The sequence below is a fragment of the Phalacrocorax carbo genome, chromosome 21, assembly GCF_963921805.1.
Source record: "Phalacrocorax carbo chromosome 21, bPhaCar2.1, whole genome shotgun sequence".
Classification (NCBI taxonomy): Eukaryota; Metazoa; Chordata; class Aves; order Suliformes; family Phalacrocoracidae; genus Phalacrocorax; species Phalacrocorax carbo.
In genome coordinates, this window is record NC_087533.1 from 1,016,510 (window position 1) to 1,038,668 (window position 22,159).

At 57.3% G+C, this 22,159-nt stretch overlaps 5 protein-coding genes across 13 annotated transcripts; 2 read left to right on the top strand and 3 right to left on the bottom strand.

Annotated features, from left to right (window-relative positions):
- Positions 1-230: 230 nt before the first annotated feature.
- FOXRED1 (FAD dependent oxidoreductase domain containing 1) lies at positions 231-3,601 on the bottom strand. The gene is made up of 10 exons (XM_064470701.1): positions 3,416-3,601; positions 2,488-2,726; positions 2,292-2,402; positions 2,087-2,205; positions 1,881-1,975; positions 1,547-1,648; positions 1,375-1,451; positions 1,122-1,270; positions 788-917; positions 231-697 (listed from the first exon to the last, which is right to left on the bottom strand). Exons 1-10 carry the CDS (start codon positions 3,558-3,560, stop codon positions 338-340), a joined length of 1,527 nt encoding a protein of 508 aa, XP_064326771.1. The 5' UTR covers positions 3,561-3,601; the 3' UTR covers positions 231-337.
- An 87-nt stretch (positions 3,602-3,688) lies between these two features.
- Positions 3,689-10,602, top strand: SRPRA (SRP receptor subunit alpha). The gene is made up of 14 exons (XM_064470700.1): positions 3,689-3,889; positions 4,429-4,512; positions 5,679-5,842; positions 5,946-6,106; positions 6,241-6,394; positions 6,904-7,054; positions 7,378-7,484; positions 7,686-7,804; positions 8,087-8,173; positions 8,265-8,437; positions 8,530-8,743; positions 8,821-8,984; positions 9,122-9,220; positions 9,560-10,602. Exons 1-14 carry the CDS (start codon positions 3,764-3,766, stop codon positions 9,686-9,688), a joined length of 1,932 nt encoding a protein of 643 aa, XP_064326770.1. The 5' UTR covers positions 3,689-3,763; the 3' UTR covers positions 9,689-10,602.
- Positions 10,603-10,740: 138 nt separating this feature from the next.
- Positions 10,741-13,920, bottom strand: FAM118B (family with sequence similarity 118 member B). The gene is given in 6 exon segments (XM_009508475.2): positions 10,741-11,279; positions 11,630-11,696; positions 12,924-13,151; positions 13,494-13,565; positions 13,568-13,692; positions 13,839-13,920. Coding segments are annotated over 6 exon segments (774 nt in total). The 3' UTR covers positions 10,741-11,079.
- A 1,771-nt stretch (positions 13,921-15,691) lies between these two features.
- LOC135316671 (cryptochrome-2-like) lies at positions 15,692-19,145 on the bottom strand. Of its 4 annotated transcripts, none has more exons than XM_064470821.1 (10): positions 18,685-19,145; positions 18,394-18,588; positions 18,196-18,314; positions 17,923-18,077; positions 17,688-17,828; positions 17,397-17,567; positions 17,163-17,303; positions 16,932-17,083; positions 16,678-16,840; positions 15,692-16,602 (listed from the first exon to the last, which is right to left on the bottom strand). In XM_064470821.1, exons 1-9 carry the CDS (start codon positions 18,888-18,890, stop codon positions 16,699-16,701), a joined length of 1,422 nt encoding a protein of 473 aa, XP_064326891.1. In that variant the 5' UTR covers positions 18,891-19,145; the 3' UTR covers positions 15,692-16,602; positions 16,678-16,698. The 4 variants fall into 4 exon arrangements, with proteins under 4 accessions (XP_064326891.1, XP_064326889.1, XP_064326887.1 ...); XM_064470819.1 differs by having other exon boundaries at positions 15,693-16,602; positions 16,678-16,862; positions 17,397-17,525; XM_064470817.1 differs by having other exon boundaries at positions 15,693-16,602; positions 16,678-16,862; positions 18,685-19,144.
- On the top strand, positions 19,137-21,962 carry TIRAP (TIR domain containing adaptor protein). 6 transcript variants are annotated; one of them, XM_064470826.1, is made up of 6 exons: positions 19,137-19,278; positions 19,438-19,523; positions 20,003-20,070; positions 20,367-20,421; positions 20,730-21,326; positions 21,454-21,962. In XM_064470826.1, exons 4-6 carry the CDS (start codon positions 20,415-20,417, stop codon positions 21,495-21,497), a joined length of 648 nt encoding a protein of 215 aa, XP_064326896.1. In that variant the 5' UTR covers positions 19,137-19,278; positions 19,438-19,523; positions 20,003-20,070; positions 20,367-20,414; the 3' UTR covers positions 21,498-21,962. The 6 variants fall into 6 exon arrangements, with proteins under 6 accessions (XP_064326896.1, XP_064326897.1, XP_064326895.1 ...); XM_064470827.1 differs by having other exon boundaries at positions 19,151-19,347; XM_064470825.1 differs by having other exon boundaries at positions 19,151-19,278; positions 19,391-19,523.
- Positions 21,963-22,159: the final 197 nt, after the last annotated feature.

Below are 22,159 nucleotides of genomic sequence, written 5' to 3' on the forward strand. Positions count from 1 at the left end.
GTGGGAACATAATGGGAACACTGGGTCTGTGAGGGAGGCAGGGTAGTGCGGAGAACAGGACTGAGGGCACTGGGCGGGGGATACTGGGAGCACTGGAAGTGATCGCCTGGCAGCTGTGGCCGTGCTGTACTGGGGTGGAGCTGGGGGTAATGGGTGGCAAGTTGAGGGGCAGCCCAGGGGGTGTGTTTTGCGGGAGGGTCACCCCCCATTTCATTACCCCAGCACACGCATCATCCACCACTTTTATTTCTGCAGGGCACAACACCAATCCCCCACCAATATCCAGACTGGGGAGGGGGTTCCCACCGCCGTGCCTCAGTTTCCCCCCCTGCCCCCCTCAAACCACCCCATCTTCCTCCAGGGGCTCCCCCTCAACCAACCTCCCCCATCCCAACCGCCGCAGGTCCAAACTCTCGTATTTTCCCTTCACCACCAGCTCGGCCACGGCTCTGCCGGCAGCGGGCGCATGTTGTAACCCATGTCCGCTAAAACCCGCTGCTAAAAATAGATTTTCTAATTTGGGGTGAGGACCCAGCACCCCGTTACAGTCGAAGGTGTTATGATCGTAATAACCCGCCCAAGCCCCCCGGGGATGGAGGGATTCAAAGGCTGGGACGCGCCGAGCTAGCCGGGGCCAGACCTGCTCCTGGAAAAAATCATGATCCACTGAGAGATCGCCTGGATCTGGCTCTTCCTCCTAAAAAAAACACCATAAATTGGGAGTGGTCTAAAAAATAAAAAAATAACTGGGGGGGTAAATAATATAGGGGACCCCCTTTGGGCTCACCTCGGGTGGGCTCATGCCGCCAAGGTAGTTGCCAGCAATGCCATCACGGCGAAAATAAGCACCGGTGGTGTCGACGAGGAGGGGGCAGGAGAAGCCGGGGCCGTCGGGGCAGTGCCAGGAGAACACGTACCTGTGGGGATTGGGGGGATGCCCCACCCCCCAAAAAAAATGGGGGTGAGGGGCTCAGGCTGCTTCACAAAATGATGGTGGGATGTATCCCCCCCCCAAAAAAGGGGTGCAGTAAAGCACCAAGGGGTGCACCCCCAATGGAGAGGTGATGGCAGGATGGCCCCCCTGGCTGTGAGCCCCAAAAATTCCACCCTGCACCCCACACCTCTTCCTGGGCTGGATGGGCAGGGGGGGCTGGCAGAGCTCCCCCGGCAGCCCCTTTGCCTTCAGCAGCTCCCCGGCCCAGGCGCCGGCGGCGTTGATGACGATGGCGCAGGCGACGGGCTGGTACTCCAGGCTGTCCGGCATGTGGATCTGGGCAGGGGGGTCGGAATATGAAGGGGGAGGGTCATGGACACTCGTGGGGATCCCCCCACCCCCGCGTGGGGTGTGGGGGACACGCACACACGCGTACTCACGTGGACATATCTGATGCGTGCGGTCGCCGGTGCCTTTTCCCACGGTGGCATCATGTCCTCAGCCGAGGTGACGAAACCTGGAGGGTTTTTTTTTTGGTGGGGGGTGAGATGCGGGGTCCTGGGGGGTGGCAAAGGGGGGGGTACCCCATGGGGTGTGTGTCCCCCCCCTCACCTCGCACCTCCCCGGAGCAGCTCTGGACCCCCAGGGATGTGGCTTTGCGTCGGAAAGCGTTGAGGAGGGTCCAGGGGTCGAACCAGCCTTCATCCTGCAGACCTGGGCGGGGGGGAAACATGCGGGGTGGGGGGCAGCAGTGTGAAACTCCCGAAAAAAACACCCCAATTTTGGAGTGACTGGATCCCCGCTTCCCCAAATAAAGGGAAGATGAAGGATATACCCAGCAAAGAGGGAGATGAAGATGAGGATGGGAATGAGGATGGGGGTGTGGGTTGAGGATGAGGATGAAGATCAGGGTTGAAGGGGCATCCCCACGCCCCCCCCCCCATACCATAGGATGCCACGGCCACGTCCTCTGTGTCTATCCAAGGGAATTTCGCCTTCAGCTGGGTGGGGGACAGCAGGGCCACCTGCGCCCCTTCCTCCCTGGGGACACCCAGCATGCAGAGGGGGGTCAGGATGAGACACCCTCGCCACCCCCAAAACCCCATCCCCCGGCACGGTGTACGGGGTTGTGTCCCCTCCCCCCCCCCGCACCTCTGGAGCTGGACAGTGGCCTCCAGCCTGGCAGCACCCTCGGCGGGGGCAAGGAAGAGGTACCCCGAGGGCTGGAACTGGATGTCGATGGGGGGCTCGTTCGGCACCCTGAGGTGCTCCTGCAAGGGATGGGGCACCCCAATGAGCAGGGCTGGGGACTCACCCCCTAAATAACACACACACCCCCCAAAATAACCCTACATACATTGATGTTGCGGAGGAAGCTGGCAGAAAAGCGGGACATGCGGATATTTTCCGGGAGGGAAAACTGCTGCCGGATCCCCCCCACTGACAGCACCGTGGAGGCTTGGGAATACTGAAGAAGAACGCCCCCGCCAAAAAAGTGGGGTTCAGGGGGAGTCCCCAAGACTATAGCCCGTCCCGGGAGGGGGATGCCTCACCGTGGGGTCACGCTCCACCACCAGCACCTTCATGCCGTGCCGCTGGCCCTCCAGCACCTTCAGCCAGTACGCCACCGACCAGCCCACCACGCCGCCCCCCACCACCACCACATCGGCTTCTTCAGGGGGGCGTGGGCCCAGGGGGGCTCCCAGGGGGGTCCAGCCCCCCAACCCGCCCCCCAAGTCCAGCACCTGATCCTTCAGCGTCTGACCCAGACGCTGCAGCCCCGAACCCAGGTCTGCCGGTGTATTGGGGGGGGGCTGGCTGCCAGGCCTGGGACCCCCCACTTCCCTCTGGGAAGCCCCCAGCACCCTCTGCATCCCCTGGGACCCTCCAGGCCCCCACCCAGCCTCTCTGGGACCCCTCAAGGACCCCCCAGGTCCCCTAGAACCCCTCAGGACTCTCTGGGACACCCCCGGTCCCTGGGACCGACCCCAACCCCTCCTGGGTCCTCCCCAGTGCCCTCTGGGACCCCCCAGTGCCCTCCCAGTACCCTGGGAACCCCCCAGTCCCTCCTGAGTCCCCCCCAATGCCCTCTGGGACACCCCCCAGTGCCCGGAGATCCCGCCAGTCCCTCCTGCGTCCCTCCCACTCCCCTCTGGAACCCCCCAGGATCCTCCCAGGACTCTGGGACCCCACCTAGTCCCTCCTGGGTCCCTCCCAGTGCCCTCTGGAACCCCCCAGGACACACACCCCCCCGTGACTTCCCCATTCCCTACCCGCCGCATCCCTTTGACACCACACCCCATTCCCCCGGGACCCCCAAACGCCCCTCCCGCCCCCTAGTGACGCCCCCACTCCCCCATGACCCCCCCCAGTGACACCCCCCGACTCCCCCATGACCCCCCCCCAGTGACACCCCCCCAACTCCCCATGACCCTCCCAGTGACCTCCCCTCCGGTGCCCGCGGCTCCCCCCGGGTCTCACCGCGGAAGATGTCGGAGCTGAGCGGGGTCGCGGTGCGGAGGGGGCGGCCCGGGCCCCCCCCCGGGACCGGGGACCCCCCCGGGACCGGGGACCCCCGCGGTCCCGCCCTCCACAGCCCGCGCAGAGCGCGTCCCCAAAGCAGCATGCCGGTTGGCCCCGCCCCCTCCCCGCCCCAGCACAACCACGCCCCCAGCCACCACGCCCCCTCCCCGCCATTCGCTCGTGGCCGCCCCGCCCCTTCCCATCCCCTCCGCCAATGGGCGCGTGGCGGGGCGGTGGCTTCCGGCGGAAGCGCGGAGGGCAGTGCGACGTGTGCGCGGAGCCGGGCCCGGCGCCCCCGCCGCCGCCATGCTCGACTTTTTCACCATCTTCAGCAAGGGCGGCCTCGTCCTCTGGTGCTTCCAGGGCGTCCGCGGGCCCGCCGCCGCCGCCACCGCGCCCGTCAACGCCCTCATCCGCTCCGTCCTCCTGCAGGTCCGCGCGGGGCGGGCGCGACCACCGGGCGGAGGGGGGCGCGGCGGGAGGGCGGGCGAGGCCATCTGCTTTGGGAGGGGGGGAGTGGGCGCAGGCGGGACCATCACCTGGGGGGCGGTTGGGAGGGACCACCTGCCTAAGGGGGGGGGGGCAGTTGGTACCATCTGCCTGGGATGGGGTGGGTGGTTGGGAGGGACGAAACACACAGGGGGACCCTTATCTGGGAGCTGGTGGGATCACCCAGTTGGGGGGGGATGGATGGGTGAGACCACCTGCTTGGAGGGACCACCTACCTGCCGGGGGGGAACGCACAAGGGACCCATTTTGGGGGTGAAGTATTGGGGGGTGGGGTGCTGGATCCCTTTTTGGGGAGAGGGAGATCGATGGGGTGGTGACAGGGATGATTTGGGGGTGGGGTTGGGACTGCCTGCCCAGGTGGGTGGGCTGGGTCACCAATATGGGATGTTGGACCACTTTTTGGGGACTGGGGAGGTCTCCTTGCTGCTGGCACCCGCCTTCTGATGGCTCCTCTCCCCTAGGAGCGAGGAGGCAACAACTCCTTCACCCATGAAGCCCTCACGCTTAAATACAAACTGGACAACCAGTTTGAACTGGTGTTTGTGGTAAGTGACCTCCCCTGGGAGGGTGGGTTGGCTCTCTGCCCCCCCCCTCCCAGGGTGCCCTAAAACCCCAAGGGAGAAGGATTTCCCTGTAAAAGGGGCGCTCAGGTGCAGCTTGGTTTGGGAGAGGTGTTTAATGCCCTCCTGAAGGGGTGAGGCTTCCCACTGCCTTCCCAAAAACCTCCCAGAGAGCAGCAGCTGAATCGGGGATGGGGTTTCATCAGCGCCACTTGGGAAAACAGGCAGCTTGCACGGCGATAACGGGAAGGTTTTTCCTGGCGCTGTGGTTTCTTCCTCCTCCCCGCACCGACGTGGGGAAACCGGGGCCTGTCAAAAGCCGGCGCCAGTTGGGAAACAGTGCGATGGGGATGGCTGAGCCGCGCGTTAGGAAAAACCATCTGCAAGTTAGTGCTGATCCGGGCTGAAAACAGGGAGGACGATACCGGCTCGTTGCAGAAATGATGGTTTAAGTCCGTACAGCTTTAGCTTGACTGCCAGAACTGGGTTGGCTCCTCTGGCTCTGGTATTTTGGGAGGTACAATGTGCGTCTCGTCATTCCTGGCTCCGGAGGGGTCCTGGCATAGCCAAGCGCTTCCTTCCAGGGGAGCTCGGTGTGTGGACGTGGGGGTGTCAGCCGTATACCATCGCAGTTTATTTTAATCATCTGTGATAGGATTAAAACTCATTAAACCTCAAACAGAAGCTGTACAGGCTGCGACATCTGAAAAAACCTTTTTACTTTGACCAGATCTGTTTAAACAAAGGCAGGAATGCATCATCCCCTTTACTTTGGGAAATATTTTAACGTTTTCCCTGTCAGTCTCCCTGTACTTTTAAAATCCACGCAATCTTCGTTGTGTAGCCAAAGATAAGCAAAAAGCTTTCTGGTTTTTCACTTCACATCTTTGTTGCCGTGAAACAGGCAATCTGTTTTTATCGGTGTCACCTTTTAAAGCGAAGCTCTGGGCCGTGCTGTTTTGTTTTTTCCTTCTATTTTCTTTCTGAGAGCACATTAAAAGCTCAGGAGGTCAGACTAGAAAACATAGCCTGAAGCCTGCCAAAATTAAAGCGCTCTGCATCCAATGGAGAGGTTCTCACTTCCTTCACAGCAAAGTGCTGCAATTAAATTAGCTGGAAGAGCAACATCCTTTCGCTGTGCTGCTTTGCAGGTGGGCTTTCAGAAGATCCTGACCCTAACCTACGTCGACAAGTTGATAGATGACGTCCACAAGGAGTTCAGAGACAAATATCGTAACGAGTTCCAGCAGAAAGGCACCCTGGGCCTCCTAAATGGCACCTTTGATTTTAAAGATGACTTCATGCGCCTTCTCCGGTAGCAGAGCCTTTTTTTTTTTTCCCTCCCAAGTTTCCATTTAGAGCAGAGGTAGATGGGGGGGCAGAACTGAAATTCAGGCTAACGGGCCACCTCCCCACAGGGACGCAGAGGAGAGCAGTAAAGTCCGAGCTCCCACGGTAATGAAGACGTTTGAGCAGTCTCTCAAATCCCAGAAGACTGTCAAGTGTATGATAGAAACCCGAGGGGAGAAACCAAAGGAGAAAGTCAAGAACAAGAAGAATAAAGGTTCCAAAAAAGAGGGTGAGTTTATGGGAAAGATATACAGGGTGGGGGGAATAAATATTCCAGAGCTCTGTGTTCCAGCCTGCACGTTCCCAGTCCTCTCAGAGCACCCAAATGCTGGTCTGAGCTCATGTTGGTGCCCTTTCCGTCAGGATCTGAAGCTGTCACAGCGCCCGGTAAAGCGTCTGTGGGTGACAAGCAGCCCTCTGCCACCGGGGACAGGGAGGAACTGACCAAGGATGAAATCCTGCAAAAGAATCGGGAGGAATTCTTCAAGAGACACATGAAAGCAGGGGAGAAGTCCAGGTGGGAAACAAGGATGCGCTCAGTCTGCATGTGCTTCAGACCCCTCTTCCTGGCGTTCCTGGGCTGAGCCTCTCCTTCCTTCAGTGACCCCTGGAAGTCAGACCTTGCTCTCCTGGCCCTTATTTCCCTTTTCCTTATTTCCCTGCTTGCTGGAAAGACTGGAAAAAAGCCCGCTCAGGGTCCTGGAGGGGTAAAATTGAGCCTGATCCCTTCCCTGGGAGAGCCAGCAACCCAGTGCGTGCCTGGGAGAGGTCCAGACCTCTTTTTGGTGAGGCTTTCCTGCCGTGAGCAAAGGGCAGCGGCACATCGATGACTGGCTCAAGCTAAAGTTGACTGACAGAGGGTTAAAGTTCCAACAAACAAACTCTGGAGACTGAATCAGCCAGGTTTAGCCTTAGGTTCTGCTTTTTTGTGTAACCCAGGCTTTTAATTTTCACAGCTTCTAAGGAGGTGACTGCTGCTGCTTCCCTGTGCTGAACAAAACGTGTTTCTGGGGTTTGTTTCAACAGATCTCCAAAGCCTGAGGCACAGAAGGAGAAGGGGAAGAAGCCCCGAGTGTGGGATCTGGGGAACTCTAATGCCAAAGTACTCGATTACAGTAACTCCGCTACCAACGGAAGCGCAGAGGCTTGTCCTGTGGAGGAGTTTGACCCTGATACAGTAAGGAACGGTCAGGTCACTGTCTGCTTCAGCGCATTGTTCTGGGCTCAGCTGGGCATTGCAAACCCAGCCTGGTGTCTGCGGCTGGCTGAGAAGGTGTTGGAAGCAAGGATCGCAGCGCATGGCCCTTAAAGCTGCTGCCTAAAGGGTGTTTTCTCCAGCTGTAGCCTCTGCAAACAGCACTAGATGGGGTCGGCCTGCTGAGCCCTCGTGGCAAAGGTCTCAGCAGAGCTGTCTCATGGTACTGCCAAGCATGCGGGGGGAGAGGATGGTAAGCGGTTGCTGATTTTCAGGGCATGTCTTTTCTTCCCTGCCCCTCGCAGGCCCTGGGGGATCGAAATAGGGAGCCTGGCCGCCTCTACGACCTCGAGTATGAGAGTGATGACGAAGCCGAAGAGGAGAAGGTTATTCAGAACCCTTCGAAACCCAGGTAGAGGCTCCTGCAGCCCCTGCTTGTCACACGCTGCTTTATTTTTCTCCTGTAACTCCTCTTCCAGTCTAGCCAGTAACACAAGGGGGACAAATTGGTGCGTTTGTCAGCTGCGTGGTGGGCTTTTCTTGCATCTGGGCATTGCGTGCCCTACGTAACTTGCTCCTCAAACCTAAAGGTAACTCCTCTGCTTCTCCACAGCGCGAAGAAGGGTGGCCTGGGGGGCATGTTTGGCATGCTGAAAGGCCTGGTGGGCTCCAAGAGCTTGACGAGGGAGGACATGGACCCCGTACTGGAGAAGATGAAGGATCACTTGATTGGTATGTCTAGATCCACTGTGAGCGGGTTAGTTTGAGGTGGTTCCCTGTGCTCCATGGGGGTGGGCCCCAGCGTGGGGTAGCACCTCCGGTTTGGGACCTTCTTGCCCACAGGAAGGGTGCTTGTCTTGCCTCTGGGGAGCCCTCGAAGGCACATCAAAAGAGGGGCAGCAGTCTCGTCTGGTGGGGTTCCTGCACACTGACTCCATCCTTCCCTTGATGCGGATATCTGGCGTGTGTAACCTTCTCAGCAGCACTAACTCCCCTCTCATTTCTTTCTTGAAGCAAAAAACGTGGCAGCTGAGATCGCAGTGCAGCTCTGTGAATCGGTGGCTAAGAAACTGGAAGGGAAGGTGATGGGAACGTTCACCAGTAAGTGGCCGTGCATCCTCCTGCGTGTGGTTTGGGGCTCGGGAGCGTTCTCCAGGCGTGACAGGTTCTCTTCCCCTCTCCTCCTCCCTAGCGGTGACCTCGACGGTGAAGCAGGCCCTGCAGGAGGCTCTTGTGCAGATCCTGCAGCCCCAGCGCCGTGTCGACGTCCTCCGTGATGTCATGGATGCCCAGCGCCATCGCCGACCCTACGTGGTCACTTTCTGTGGTGTCAACGGTGTCGGGAAGTCCACCAACCTGGCCAAGGTAGGACATGGTCCTCCTGGCCTCTTGGGGCAGGTGCTGAGGTCAGGCTGTGGCTCCTCATGGGCTTTTCATGATCTTTTGTTCACCTACAGATCTCATTCTGGCTCATCGAGAATGGTTTCAGCGTCCTCATCGCCGCCTGCGACACCTTCCGTGCGGGAGCGGTGGAGCAGCTCCGCACCCACACCCGTCGCCTCAACGCCCTGCACCCTCCGGAGAGCCACGGCGGACGCACCATGGTGCAGCTCTACGAGAAGGGCTACGGCAAGGATGCAGCGGGGATTGCCATGGAGGCCATCTCCTATGGTAGGTGGAAAACCGGCGGCGGGAGAGGCTGTTTCGGGGGAGCATCCTGCTTAATGTTGCTTTTTGGTTTTCCCCAGCGCGGAACCAGGGCTTTGACGTGGTCCTGGTGGACACGGCGGGCCGCATGCAGGACAACGCTCCCTTGATGACGGCGCTGGCCAAACTCATTGCCGTCAACGCTCCCGACCTCGTCTTGTTTGTTGGGGAAGCACTGGTGGGAAACGAGGCTGTGGATCAGCTGGTGAGCATCATGGCTTTGTTTCCTGAAAGATTGAGGCGGGGAGGGGGGGAAAAACCACCCGCTTTTTCAGGTTTTAGTGGAGATTTGGATGGTGGCAGCACCACAACTGCGTTTCTCTGCTCTATTCCTTTCCTCAGGTCAAGTTCAACAAGGCTCTGGCTGATCACTCCATGGCCCAGACGCCGCGGCTCATCGACGGGATCGTCCTCACCAAGTTTGATACCATCGATGACAAGGTAAGGAGGCTGTCAGGACGGCTCCGTGCAGAGCTTCCCGCTGGTGACTGCAGGGGGAGAGATGGGAATTGTCAAACACGGACTATTCCGGACACCATCCCCTGCCTTCCTCTTGCATTTGAGCCATTCCTATAAAATTTAGCAGTCTGATTTCCGCACACATGGAAAACGGGGCCGTGAGGTCTCTTGGTTTATAGGCGTTACTGCGGCGGCGCGTACAGGGGACTGTACAGAGCCGAGAAGTACGAATATACTGAATATTTGCCAAGCTCTTAGGCGCATTCCCCTGAGGAGGTAGTGCTGGCTTTGCAGGCTAACGGTGCTTGTTGTCCTCGGCAGGTCGGCGCCGCCATCTCCATGACCTACATCACGAGCAAGCCCATCGTTTTCGTTGGTACCGGACAAACTTACTGTGATCTGCGAAGCCTTAATGCCAAGGCCGTGGTCGCAGCGCTCATGAAGGCCTGAAACCCACCAAATTGCTGTTTGCAGATGTCCAAGAAGAACATGCTTTACCCCGTTACCGACTAGTCTTTCCCGTGTAGTGCAGAACAGAATGAAGGGATATCTCTTTTTTTATGGATAAAACCCTTTTTATCCAGCAAAAACCCCTTCCCCTGGGTTCCTTCATTCTGTTTTAAGTGACACAGGCTCCCTCGCAGGGAGGCTGAACCCAGAGCTTTGTATTGTTCCATGCTGCACGGGGCAGGGAGGGGGCAGCACAAGGACCTGCTGTGCTTTTTGGGGTGTTTAAAGGTGGGGTTTGTTTTTTGAGCTGCTTTTGATTTTTAGACCAGCTTAGGGAGGATGTAAGAGTGACTTCTTGTCAGGGGTGAGCAGGATAGCTGTCATGTTAGAAGATCTGGCTGTTTGTGTCGCTGCTAGTGGCAAACTAAACTAAAAATACTGGCGGGCTGTGCCGGGGCTGGAGCAGAAGATGCTAAATTACTTTAAGGTCCCTGTTTTTGTTGTCACTGGGATGCCAGAGCAGGGTACCTGGATGCTGTGTGGAGAACTGTGGCTGCTTGGTCCGATAGTGCTAATCCTGGCTGGGGAAGGAAGGCAGCGTCCCCCTGCCTGTCTCCTGCCCGCTGGCCTCAGTGTTATTTGCTAGTAAAGAGAAAAAACAAAACAACAAACCAACCCAAATTAATACTGGAAGATAATGGTGGCTGATTGCTGCTTTCCTGCACCCTTTCTCCCCCTTCGAGTGCCTCTTGATCCCGGTCTGAAGTGCTACACTGAATAATACAAAACTCTCTTACGATGTCTTGTAGCTCTGTATCGCAGATGTGCTATAGTGCAATAAATTGAATGCTGTCTGCTAAGAGACATAATTTATATAAAATAAACTTCATAATTTGTTGTCCGTGTATAAATAACTTGCCTTTAGCCAGGACCTATTTTCTCCTTGGGGAGGGGAGACAAACTTCTGCCTGTCTGAGGTGTTGCAGAGGGCCTATAAATCACACACCAGCCAAAAGTTAAGTGAACAGGCCTTTAATACAAACTCCCAGGTACAAAACAGTGTACAGTAAAAGACAGGACTAGAAAACTGGAGTTTCCAGTGAAAAAACATGTTCAAGTTGTTTTTTTTAATTGAAAGTACAGGATACAAAAGCACTAAGTATGAAGTCAGAGGAGGTCGCAGCTCCTTCGCGAAGACCATGTTCTCTGGGTACACGTGGCCTTGGTAAAAAGACAATTACTATGTTAAACCAGGTGTCTGTCTGAGGAGGCTCTGCCCTGGCCTTTGCTCCTCTCTTAGACCAGCTTTAAACCACCCAGGCCTCCCTGGGAGCTGCTGGGACTGGCTTAGGCCTGTCCTAAGGGCACAGGTCTTGAAGTGAGGCTGGTGCTCAAGTGCTGCATCCTGTGGGAATGTCCTGCATCTTCTCACAGAGCTGCTTAAACTCATCCACGTCTCTTTGTATGAGCATGAAGTGTTCCAGGTCTGACTTGCGCTTCATGGCCTCTAAAAACAGGGCCTGAAACGTGATGTCATCAACAGTCCAACCACAGCCCAAGAATTAATTACTTTCATCCAGCTTCTGAATCTCTCACTTTAAAAAAGGGAAAGATGTTCTTAGTCAAGGCAAGTCTTACCTTCATGAGGCACAAGAGACACCTTATCACTGATGAGGCTCTTGCGGAGTGTCATAATTCGGTCTTCCTCAACACAAACGTAGCGAGGTGCTTTTGCAGGTTAGCAGGCGAGAGAATCCATCCCTCCTCTTTTTCAGGAAATTAAGGACTCTCCCACCACCCAGCCTTTAAACTCAGCCCAGTCTATGCCCGGGTAACACACGGGCCTGTCAGGAGCTTGCGTGGGAAGTGGGATGCATAGATAAGACAAGGTATGGGACCACAAAGTATGCCCTGCAGAGAGAGGAGGCAGGGCTGCCTCACCGCGACCTCCGTGTACCTTCTGGTACCCGGCTGGGTGGAGCACTATGCCCCTGGGGTTGGTGTAAACGCCGCGTTAGCTTCCACGGCGCTGTGAAAAACACCATGCTGGGGAAGTGTTTCAAAGAGGCAGCTTCTTCCTCACATTCTCCCTGATCTCCTCAAGGGGTCATGAGTCCATCAGCTTCTACATTGCGGCCTGCAGCTAGCAGCCTGTTTGGGTCAACGCTTCAGCTGAACGCCAGAGGTGGTGGGAAGAGACTGAACCGATACACCAGGCTCAGCCGGAGAAGGGGGAAAACTCTATGAATGTTAAGCCAGCATGTTTCTCAAGCCTGTTTTTCAAGTTTAATTCTCAAGTACAAATCAAGTTTCTTTCTTGACCCCGCTGGTCAACAGCTGACCTTCATTTCAAAAAGCTGCTTCTGAGGCTCTTGGTTTACCCCTGCAAACTAGAGCTCGTTTAGCTCATAGTAATTAGAATGCTTATTTGTAACTCTGTAAGTACTTCCAGCTATGCCGATTAAGAGGTCATGCAGCAAACGCAAAGCACAGAAATTACTCAGAACAGAAAGAGACCGAGCACTGCACAGCACCTGCTCAACCAGCGAAGAGGATATGGTGCTCCCCACCAGTAAAACCCACGGTGGAAAGATGAGGTGGGCGAAGAGCTCAGGGTCCAACAGTCTGATTTTCTGCCTGACTGGGGCAAGAGGAGGGAAGCTAGCGTGAAGTGAGCAGCTATGAATCCCAGAGCACAGCAGAAGAAGCCGGAGGACACGGAGCAACCCCACAGGAGTCATCCAGCCATTTCAGAAAGAGGACACGGGGCAAGAGGGAAGCCTGGAAGGCTACGGCCCCACAAGCGCAGTCACAAAAAGCACTCCACAGCATGCTATAAAAATAGAAAGGTCAGCTTTGTGTCTCGCACAGAGTTTCCTGTGCCAGTTAGAAATATCAACCCAAGCCCTAAGTGGAAGCGAGGCTTCCTGTACCTCAGCAAGGCCAAGCCAGAAGTTTGAAGGACAGAGATTAAAGAAATACCAGGCTTAAGGGCTTGGCCTGAGCAATGGATGTCAGCCAGCAAGCACAACATTTCAGAAACGAGCATTCATCTTCGTTCCTCTGCTCATTGCCCCAAATGTCTAGAGTCTCCGCATGGACTTTGTCTAACATCATTTAAATTGCTGCAGACAGTACAATCCCCTCACGTGGGCACAAGGGCACATCCCACAGCTGCCGCTGTCCTGCGTTGTCCCAGCTCGGCCCTGACAAAAAAGAAATCATCATCATTTACCTTCTTTTTGTTGGTTAGGTCAAGAGACTCCAGTTGCTTCCCCTGGTGTCCTGCGTACAGTTCCAGCAGGTTATCCAAGTTTGTGGTTAACACAAGAGCCCCGTTTGCCATTAAGTGAAGCACAGATTGAAGCAGTTGCTTCCCAGAATCTTCCATTTTAGATTCCAGGTCATCAAACACCTTGTATAAACAGTCTTTGAAAAAGGTTGAGCAGACATTGCTTGTGCGCTGAGAAAGGAGAGACAGATTAAAATCAGAACCTGGTTTGTTTTAGCACTTCATGCGGAAAGACATAATGAAAAAACACCCACATATTTCTCAAAGATCTCCGTAAGGCTCTAGGTCCTTGTCCAGGACACCGCGAGTGAAATACCCACAAGCTGGTGTCCATGGCAGAGTTACGTCTCAGGAACCTGGCACAGTAACTGCACTTGTGGCTTCTTGTGGGTAGAGGGATCGTTGGGAGATGGGGGCATGCTGGAGAACCAAATATGGCTATTTCCAAGAGCCAACTCCTATGCTCAGGGCTAGGTACCAAATAATTACGTACAGCACTACAAGCACACTCACTGGAGACAGCTTCTGGATAAGGCTGTGGGCAACATCAACCAAGTTCTTGCCTTCCTGGAGACACTTTTGAAAGTGTTTTTGCCCTCTTCATCCTCCAGGAGATCAAAGCCAATAGCAGCATCCAGGAGTGCCTGGATGAATCCCTTCCAAGACTTCAGCACTGGGACCTGGGGAGCAACTGCTGTGCTAATTCCTGACCCTGGTCAGGACTACTTGGGGATGAGTCCATGTGGGAGCAGGATACCCCGAAGCATCTGTCGCCATGTATAAGCCCACGCCAGAGCAGGGCAGGTATATCTCGAAGTGTCTGCGGCCATGGTTATGTCTGTGCCACAGCAGGTGTACCTCTGAAGGAATTGTGGCCCAAGGATAAATCCATGTTGGAGAAGGTACACCTCAAAGTGTCTGTGGCTGTAGATAAGTCCATGCTGCAGCAGGTACACCTTGAAGCATTGGTGGCTGTGCATGAGGTCATGCTGGAGCACCTCAAAGTGCGTGGCCATGAAGAAGCCCACAACAGAGCAGGTTTACTTCTGGAGGGACTGCAGCTGTGGGTAAGGCCATGCTGGAGCAGGTATATCTCTGAAAGCATCATGGCCCATGGAGAAGCCATGCTCGAACAGGCACACCTCAAAGTGACTGTAGCTCTGAATAAGTCTATGCTGCAGCAGATGTGCCCCTGGAGAGACTGTGGCTCCTAGGTAAGACTCCGCTTGGAGCAGGTACAACCCTGAAGGACTGCAGTCTGCAGATAAGTCCAAGCCAGAGCAGGGGCAAGGGGAAGAGTCCATTACAGTGTTAAACCAGATGGTCTGGTCCAAGGGGACCAGGGGTGGAATTGTGATGGAAATGCCTTTAAATTGTTGTAACCCAAGATTTGAGTAACATGTTACGGAAATTACTATAGCAGAAACCACTTGTTGCTGGCCAGGCTGGGAGCAAGGGGAGGAGTTCATTGCAATGTTAAAACCTATAACCTGGCCCAAAGGGGCCGGGGTGGAGACTGTAATGGTTCTACCATTAAAGTGTTATAACCCTTGATTTGAGTTGCATGTTATAGGAATTACTACAGCAGGGACTACCTGAACCCATGGAGAACAAGCCTTACCAGAAGCAGTGCAAGTGCAGCAGTGACACGACCTGAGCTGGCTTCGGTGCCCCGTAACTCCACGCAACACCCCACTTCTCCTGCCCTGAGCAACCACCGGAACAGATGGAGCCCGAAGCCATGGACTGGGTCAACTCGGGACATTTTGTGGACGTTTGTGGACCCTCTAGAGACATTTTACAGAGGTGGTCCGTAAGGTAAGGGAATGGTAAATGAATCTGTGATTTTATCAAAGGATGGGAAGGGGGGTGGAGGTCAATGAGGTTGTATTGGATAGTGTGGGACCTGAGCATGACGTAAATGGTATGGAATGAGGGGTGGATACTGTTTCAGCTGGGATAGAGTTAATTTTCTTCATAGTAGCTAGTATGGGGCTACGTTTTGGATTTGTGCTGGAAACAGTGGTGATAATGTGGAGATGTTTTAGTTGTCGCTAAGTAGTGCTTAACTCAGGAGTTCCCTCTCTTTTACTTTTCCGATTCTCTACCCCGTCCCACCAGGGAGGAGTGAGCGAGTGGCTGCGCGGTGCTTGATCACTGACTGGGGCTAAAGCACGACATGAGGCTAGGCCGCGGCTCCCTGACCCCCCGGGCAGCCCCACTGACCCCCGGTAGCGGACGGGGCGGCCGCCGCCCCCCTCCCTCACGGCGGCCCTGGGGGGCGGCCTTCGCAGCGGCCACCGCTCCCCTCAGACACCCCGCGCCGCCGTCGCCATGGCAACGCCCGGGCGCGGCGGGGCGGCGGGACGCGATTGGCCCGCCTCCACCCGGCCCCGCCCTCTCATTGGCTCGTAGCGGAAGAGGCGGGATTATGGCGGGGAGGGGTGTGCAGAAGCACTTCCGCGAGAGTTCGCTCTTCTCGCTAAGCTTCCTCCTGGTATAAACGGTACCGGGCGCATGCGCAGGGCAGTCGTCGCCTGTGCGCGCAGCGGGGAGGGTGCGAGGCGGCGGCCGCTCAGGTCGCGGTGTGAGAGGCCGGGGGGTCGGTCCTGCCCGCTGGGAGCCCGCCAGGCCGCCCGCCAGGCCGCCGTGGCTTCTGTTCGAGCGGGTATTTGTAGGCGTTGGTGCGCCCTGTTACCCCCTCAGGGGCGCGCTGCCTCCCTCTCTGCTGGGGCCCTGCCTGTGCCACAGCAGCTTCAGCCCTCTGAGGCTGTAAGAGCAGGTTGTGAAGTTGTAATGGCTGCTGTGATGCTTTTGAGCACCTTTATGAAGGAGTTTGGGTGTATCCAGAGCTTTTCAGGAAGAGAAGCGGTTCTCTGGCTTTCAAGGTCACTGTGTACCGCTTTGTATTGGCGCCATAAATAAAGCATGTTGATGGTGGGTGTATTTAGAGGGAAAAGTAGCCTTATTTTCTCACCTGAACACCTTTTTGGGGTCTGGCTTTGGCCCTGTCTTGCACTCACCCTATCCTCAACCCATTTGCTAACGCTCTTTGCAGGCGATTGCGCAAACCGCAGGTTTTCTTGTGATGCCCGACCCGGTGGTACCATAACCAAAACAAGCTCGTATTGCTGTAGATTTCAACGTGGTGCTGCTGCTGGTGGGTCATGGTGTGTTGTGAATTGAGCTGTGCTTGCTTAATTGCTCCGTTCCCTTTAATAATGATTATATTACAGCTAAGGCAGGGGTGGAGGTTGACCTAGAGGAGTGTTGCCCTTCCGGAGCTTGGGTTTGCGGGGCAGCGTTGGCTGCTGGGACACTGTCCGGCAGCTCTGGGGTTTCCAGTTGAGGCTGACTCACACAGGTGGGTGACTCACCTTCCTCTGGGGCACGTCCTCAGGTAGGGAGTTGATTTTTGGGGTGGTAGCAGCAGCAAAGTAATCAGTCTCAGGGTGGGAAAGTGGAAGAGATTAATTAAGGGATGGGGTTGAGCAAAATGAGGTGAGTGGTGCCTGACCCCGGCTGCCTGGGGGTCCCTGTGGGGCTCAGCGCTGCTCAATCTTGGGCTTTTTCCTTTGGGATTCGGCCATGGAGGAGCCGGCCTGTGGCTCCTGCTTGGTTCCTGGAGGAAAGGAAGGCAGCCGGGGTTGCGGCGGGGCTGCGGTGGGAGCTCGGTGCCTTTTGGGGGATTTATTACCTTTCCGGGCGCGGGCTGCCTTCATGCGCCCCAGGTTCCTCTTACTTGCCACCTCGTGTTCCACAATGGGCTGGGGGTAATGGGTGCCCACCAGACAGCCCGCCCGCTCTTGCACAGCCCGTGGCGCCTTCCAGGGCTCGTAGATGTACTTGGCAGGGAAATCCTTGAGGACAGGGAGGTATTTTCTACGGCAAGGGGTCAAAGCCACCAGGGATGCCACCCCCATCTTGTGTGGCTTTGTGTTTCACGCCTACCGAATGTACGCTCCATCCCGGTCCGTCTTCTTGCCGAAGGTGACGGGCGAGTAGACGTGGAAGTATCGGTGGAAGAAGGCACTGCCCGACAGCCACAGCCAGTTGCCAGCATTGAGGGACCAGTCAGCGTCCAGCAGGAGCTCCTCAAAGACCTGTGGGGACACTGTGATGGTGTGGGGTGGGGTCTCCGGGAGTCTGGTGGGTGACAGTGGGTGTCAGGGGAGATCTGACCTTCAGCCCTTCTTCCCAGGAGACCCAGAGGTCCCCACGGGTAAGGAAGCAGGCGACGGCATGCCGGGCAAGGTGGTGGATCCAGCCCTCAGTGCGCAGCTGGGTCATGATGGCATCGATGAAGGGGTAGCCTGTCTGGCCCTGGTGTGGGGTGTTGGGGTTAAATGGGGCAGGGGGACATTTTTTTTTGGGGGGTGGGTTGGAAGATTTTTGGTTTATCCCTGAGGGAAATACCTCCCTCCAGGCGTGGAGGTGCTGGGGGTTTTTGTCCCAGTCGACCTGCAGGCAGACGGGGTTGCCGACCATCTGGTTGAAATTGGGAATGCTGGCACCGGCGGTGTAGAAAAACTCCCTCCAGAGGAGCTGCCCGTGCAAAGAGACGGGGGGCCAGGAGTGCTCCTGCTGCTAATGAAAGCAGGATCAGCCTCTCCAGCTGGGCTGGCCCATCTTTTCCAGCCCCCCACCCCTCCTGCAGGTCCCTCTGGCTCACCCTCTTCCCCCCTCACCCTAAAAATGCTGCCTCACCCCCTGGTAGAGCTCATCCAGCCGCCACCAGAAGGTGCGGACTGAAAGGCAGCCAAATTTGAGGTAGGGGCTGAGGACGGTGGTGCTGGGGCTCAGTGAGTTGGGCTCCGTCTTGGGCTTCTTGAAGCTGCACACCCAGGCCTAGACAGGGCGGGACACACACCAAGGTCATGTTTTGGGACTGAGGGGGTGCAAAGCAGCCTCGAAATTAGGGTGATGGGCGCCAAACACTGACCCTCCTCTCCATAAGCGTGTTGAGCCGGGTGAGTGCCGCCGTCTCCCCGCCGGGGTAGAGGTTTGGCCCCACCGCGGTGGGGTCCTGGCCCAGCTCCTCCAAGGTGGGGACCCCGTAGTCGGCATCGTGGCTGACCTGGCATGGTGTGTGGCAGCCTGGGGTGCCGTGTAAGGTGGGGGTGTGATGGCCATCACTCCGCTCCAGGGTGAATGGTGAGGGAGATGCTGACCCAGCTTCGTGCTCTGCCCACCCTCAGGTCTGTCCTGTGCTCACCTCGAAGATGCTCCCATGTGAGTGCTGGGGCTGGCTTCTCCGGGGGTCCAAGGGATGCCAGGAGGCTCTGCAGGTGCTTGTAGGTCAGGGGGGCTTTGCCATTGTTCAAGGCAAGGACTCTGAGGTGGGAGAAGGAGGGACGTGGTTGGCACTGGGGCTGGATCCCCCGTACCCTGAGGGACGGGGCAAGGCACCCACCTCTTGGTGTCGTAGAGGGTGTGGGACACCTCCTGAATCACCTCCACGCCATGCCGGGCTGCCAGCTCTGCCACTGCGGCATCGCGCTGCCGGGCGGGGGGTTCCGTGTCCACCTCGAAGGTCAACCGCGTCGTCCCCCAGGCGTGGAAGAGATTGGGGAACACCTCCTCTGGGCAGCCCCGCACCACGAACAGCCTGCCGGGGAGCCGGGTAGGCGCGAATCCCCTCGAGATCCCCCCAAATCCCCTCAAGATGCCCCCCAAATCCCTTGGGGATGGCACCAAGACTCACCTGGAGCCCATTTCCCGCAGGCTCCCATCCAAATCCCGCAGGGTGTCGAGGAGGAACCGCTGGGCATTGGCACCTGCCCGGCCGCTGGAGGGGTCGAGGATGAAGAGGGGATGAAGGCGGTGGCAATCAGCAGCTGCCGCCAGCAGCGCTGGGTTGTCGTGTAGCCGGAGACCTTTCCGAAACCAGTGGATGGAGCTGTGTTGCATAGTGGGGGGCTCCTGGGGAGGTGCAGCCTGGGAAAGGAGAGATGGAGAATGGATTTTTTTCGGGGGAAAAAGGACCTTGTTTGGTAAATTTAACTCATAAGCGGGAGCAGCAGAGATGGAACTGTGTCTGGTTATAAAACCAGGGAGGGAAACGGGTCAGGGCTTGCAGGCGTGTGCTGGTGCCAGTAAGGGCTGGGCGTGGTGACGCCCGGCCGGCGACAGCATCTGGCCAGTGGCGGATGTGGGAGGGAGGCCCCGGGGAGGCCTGGCTTCCCTGCCCTGTGGGATCGCAGCTGACTTCCCCTGCCTGCGCTTCCGCATGCCCAGGCGGAGCCCAGACCTGTCGGCAGGCCGGGGCAGCTCCTCCATTCTGTCCCTGGGGAAGCTGGTGGGTGTCCCCGTCCTCTCCTCAGGCCCAGAGCCGCTCTGTTGGGAAGGGCTCCCAGATGGGGAAGCTGTAAGGATGGGTCGGCCTTGCCATTCACTGTGGATCCCATTAGGCTCCAGAGTGAATGTGCTGCATCCTCCCTCTCCTTTCCCACCTAAGCGATCCCAGAAGGTCTTCCTCCTCGCTGAATCCAGGGACTGATGCATCCCCCTTCCCTGCTCCGGTGCCTGACTCCTGCATCCCAGGTAGGCAAATTTCGCCCCCTCCATTTGCCATCCATGCTTGTCGTTCAAGCCACGCGTGAGCTTTTTGCTATTACTAAGCAGTGGCTCGCTTGGGGAGTGTGGTTTCCGCAGGCGTGCGAGATCTTGCCAGCATTTGCTGCACTCCTGCACTATTTTTCGGGGCAGGGGAAAGGCTTTGGTGTGACTCGGTGGGGGTTTTATTTCAGGAGGGGTGATGCAAGCAGTGGAAAACAGCGGCCGTGTTTGTTCCTGCTGCTCATTTCCCCCATTGCTGCTCCCGGGTACCTGCAGGGAGAGTCAGGGCACCCCAAACCATACCAGGAACACAATGCCGAGACGTGGGCACAGCGTGAGCTGGCACAGGGTGGACAGGGATGCAAGGGCACACCAATGCGGGCACCACCCAAGTTCTCTTTTGTTTGCCAGCAGCCGGTCAATCCCTGGTGATCCCGGCTGTTCCCCGCTTCTCCCCTCTGCAGGATCCTTTCCCCACCGCTGGGAATGACGGCCTCTCCTGCCCCTCGACTCTCGGCCTTGCTCACTGCAGGTGCGTATCTCCAGCGGAGAGAGCTGGTAACAGGCAGTAGAATGGTGGCCAGGCAGGAGGGTTGCTTGAGCTGCTGCTTCCAGCCATGCTTGAGCTCAAAATGCTCCTTCCTTCCTGGCAAGTTTTGGCAAGGCGGAAGACCCTGCCTGGGGTGACCCCGGGGCTGCAGGCGAGCACCCCGGGGCTGCACGCGAGCAGCCTGGAATAAATCCCGCAGAACTCCTGGGGCTGAGACTCACTGCAGGGAGGTTCCTGCTCTCCTAATTTTTTTTTTAATCCCTTTTTTCTGCTGGCAGGAGAGGGTTCACGCTGGCAGTCGGCAGCTGAGCAGCGCGCTGCCCGCTATGGCCGGTGAGTCTGGGCTCGGTTCATGCCAGGGCGGGGATAAACCCTCCGGCTCTGTCCCCTCCGTCACTGGCATCCCCCCGCCACCGAAACATGAGGGTGGTTGCCATGATGCGACTGCATACGGGTGTTGGTGATAGCCGAGGTTTTAGCCACTGGGGTGGTTTTGGTGGGGGGATCAGGGTGAGATCCCACCCAGCTGTTCCCATCTGGAGGTGTCGTGCTGAGCCGGCAGTGCCGGACGACACCCTCGGGAAGCCCTGGGGAGTGCTGAGCCTACCCCAAACCTCACAGTGGTCCCTCTGGCTCTGCAGGCTGGTTTAGGCGACTCCTGCACAAACCCAAGCCCAGGTCGGTGGAGAGCAGCCTTGATTCCAGCCGCTCTTCTTCATCCTCACCTTCCTCATCCTCTGACCGCTCCGGCTACTCTCCCAGCACGAGCCTGGTCAGTTCCGTCCGCCTGTCACCCATCTTGGTGTCGGACATCAATGCCTCAGACAGCGCCCGGTGGGCCAAGAGCTACGACGTCTGCATCTGTCACAGCGAGGTGGACCTGGAGCTGGTGGAGGAGCTGGTGTCCTACCTGGAGGGTCAACCCGAAAGCTTCCGTTGCTTCCTTCAGCTGCGGGACGCGGCGCCGGGAAGCGCGATGATGACGGAACTGTGCAATGCCGTACAAAACAGTCACTGCTGGGTCATGCTCATCACCCCTGGCTTCCTCCAGGACCCTTGGTGCAAGTACCAGATGCACCAGGCATTGGCCGAAGCTCCGCTGGCCAATGGGCGCACCATCCCGGTGTTGAAGGATGTGGATCGGAAGGATTATCCCAAGGAGCTGCGAAACCTTTACTACATCTACATGGCGCTGAAGGAGAACAGCTTCAGGCAAATCAGGGACACAATCATGCACTGTGAGTATGCCGCAGGTGAAACATTGCTCCGGTGGGGTAGAGACCATGGGAAGGGAGTGGATTCTGTAAACTTCACTTAAATAGTTGGTTTTCAGATGAATTGGCTGCTAATGGGGCTTCTCTGCAGACCTCCAGGAGCTGTGCCGGAGCTCTGCGAGCAGGATGGAGTAGAGCCGGGAGGGAGCGAGGCATCTTGTGGACGTTTCGGAGCTGCCACCTCTGGATCTGGATGCGGCCGTGTCCTGACAGCCCTCATGGGTGAAGCAGAGCTGCTCGGGCCGCGCCTGGGAACCGAAGATGGGGAGATCCCTGTGGCGGCGTGGGGGACAGCACCGCGGAGCCTGCCACGTCCTGACAACACTTCCAGCATCCCAAAAGCCAAACCCCCCTCGCCGGGGCTGCTGCTCATCGTGCAAACACTAAGCTCCCACGTCGGGTGGGTCTGGGGGTCTTCGGAGCTGTTTTACGGCAGCGTAACACCAGGGTGAGGGCTGGTCCCGGGGCGCTCAGACCCCACCCAGGACCCCTGGTAAGCTGACATGGTGCCTGCCCCACGGGCAGGAAAAGGAGGGGCGAGCAGTGACTTTGTTAGGACTATGAAAATGCAGAAGTTATAAAATTTTTTTGTTGTTTTAATCCCCTGGTTTGTGGGTTTCTGTGCTGCAAGTGGGTCTGGAAGGAGCCCTGGGGGTCTGTGACCCAAAATGGCGGGGTGTGTGTCAGTGTGTGTTTGATCCCTGACCCGTGGGTGGGGTGGGGTGGGGGCAGCTAAAGCAGGCGATGGCGTCGGTCCCGCACCCCAAGGGGGCGGCGGGGTTCGCGGCGCCGCCGAG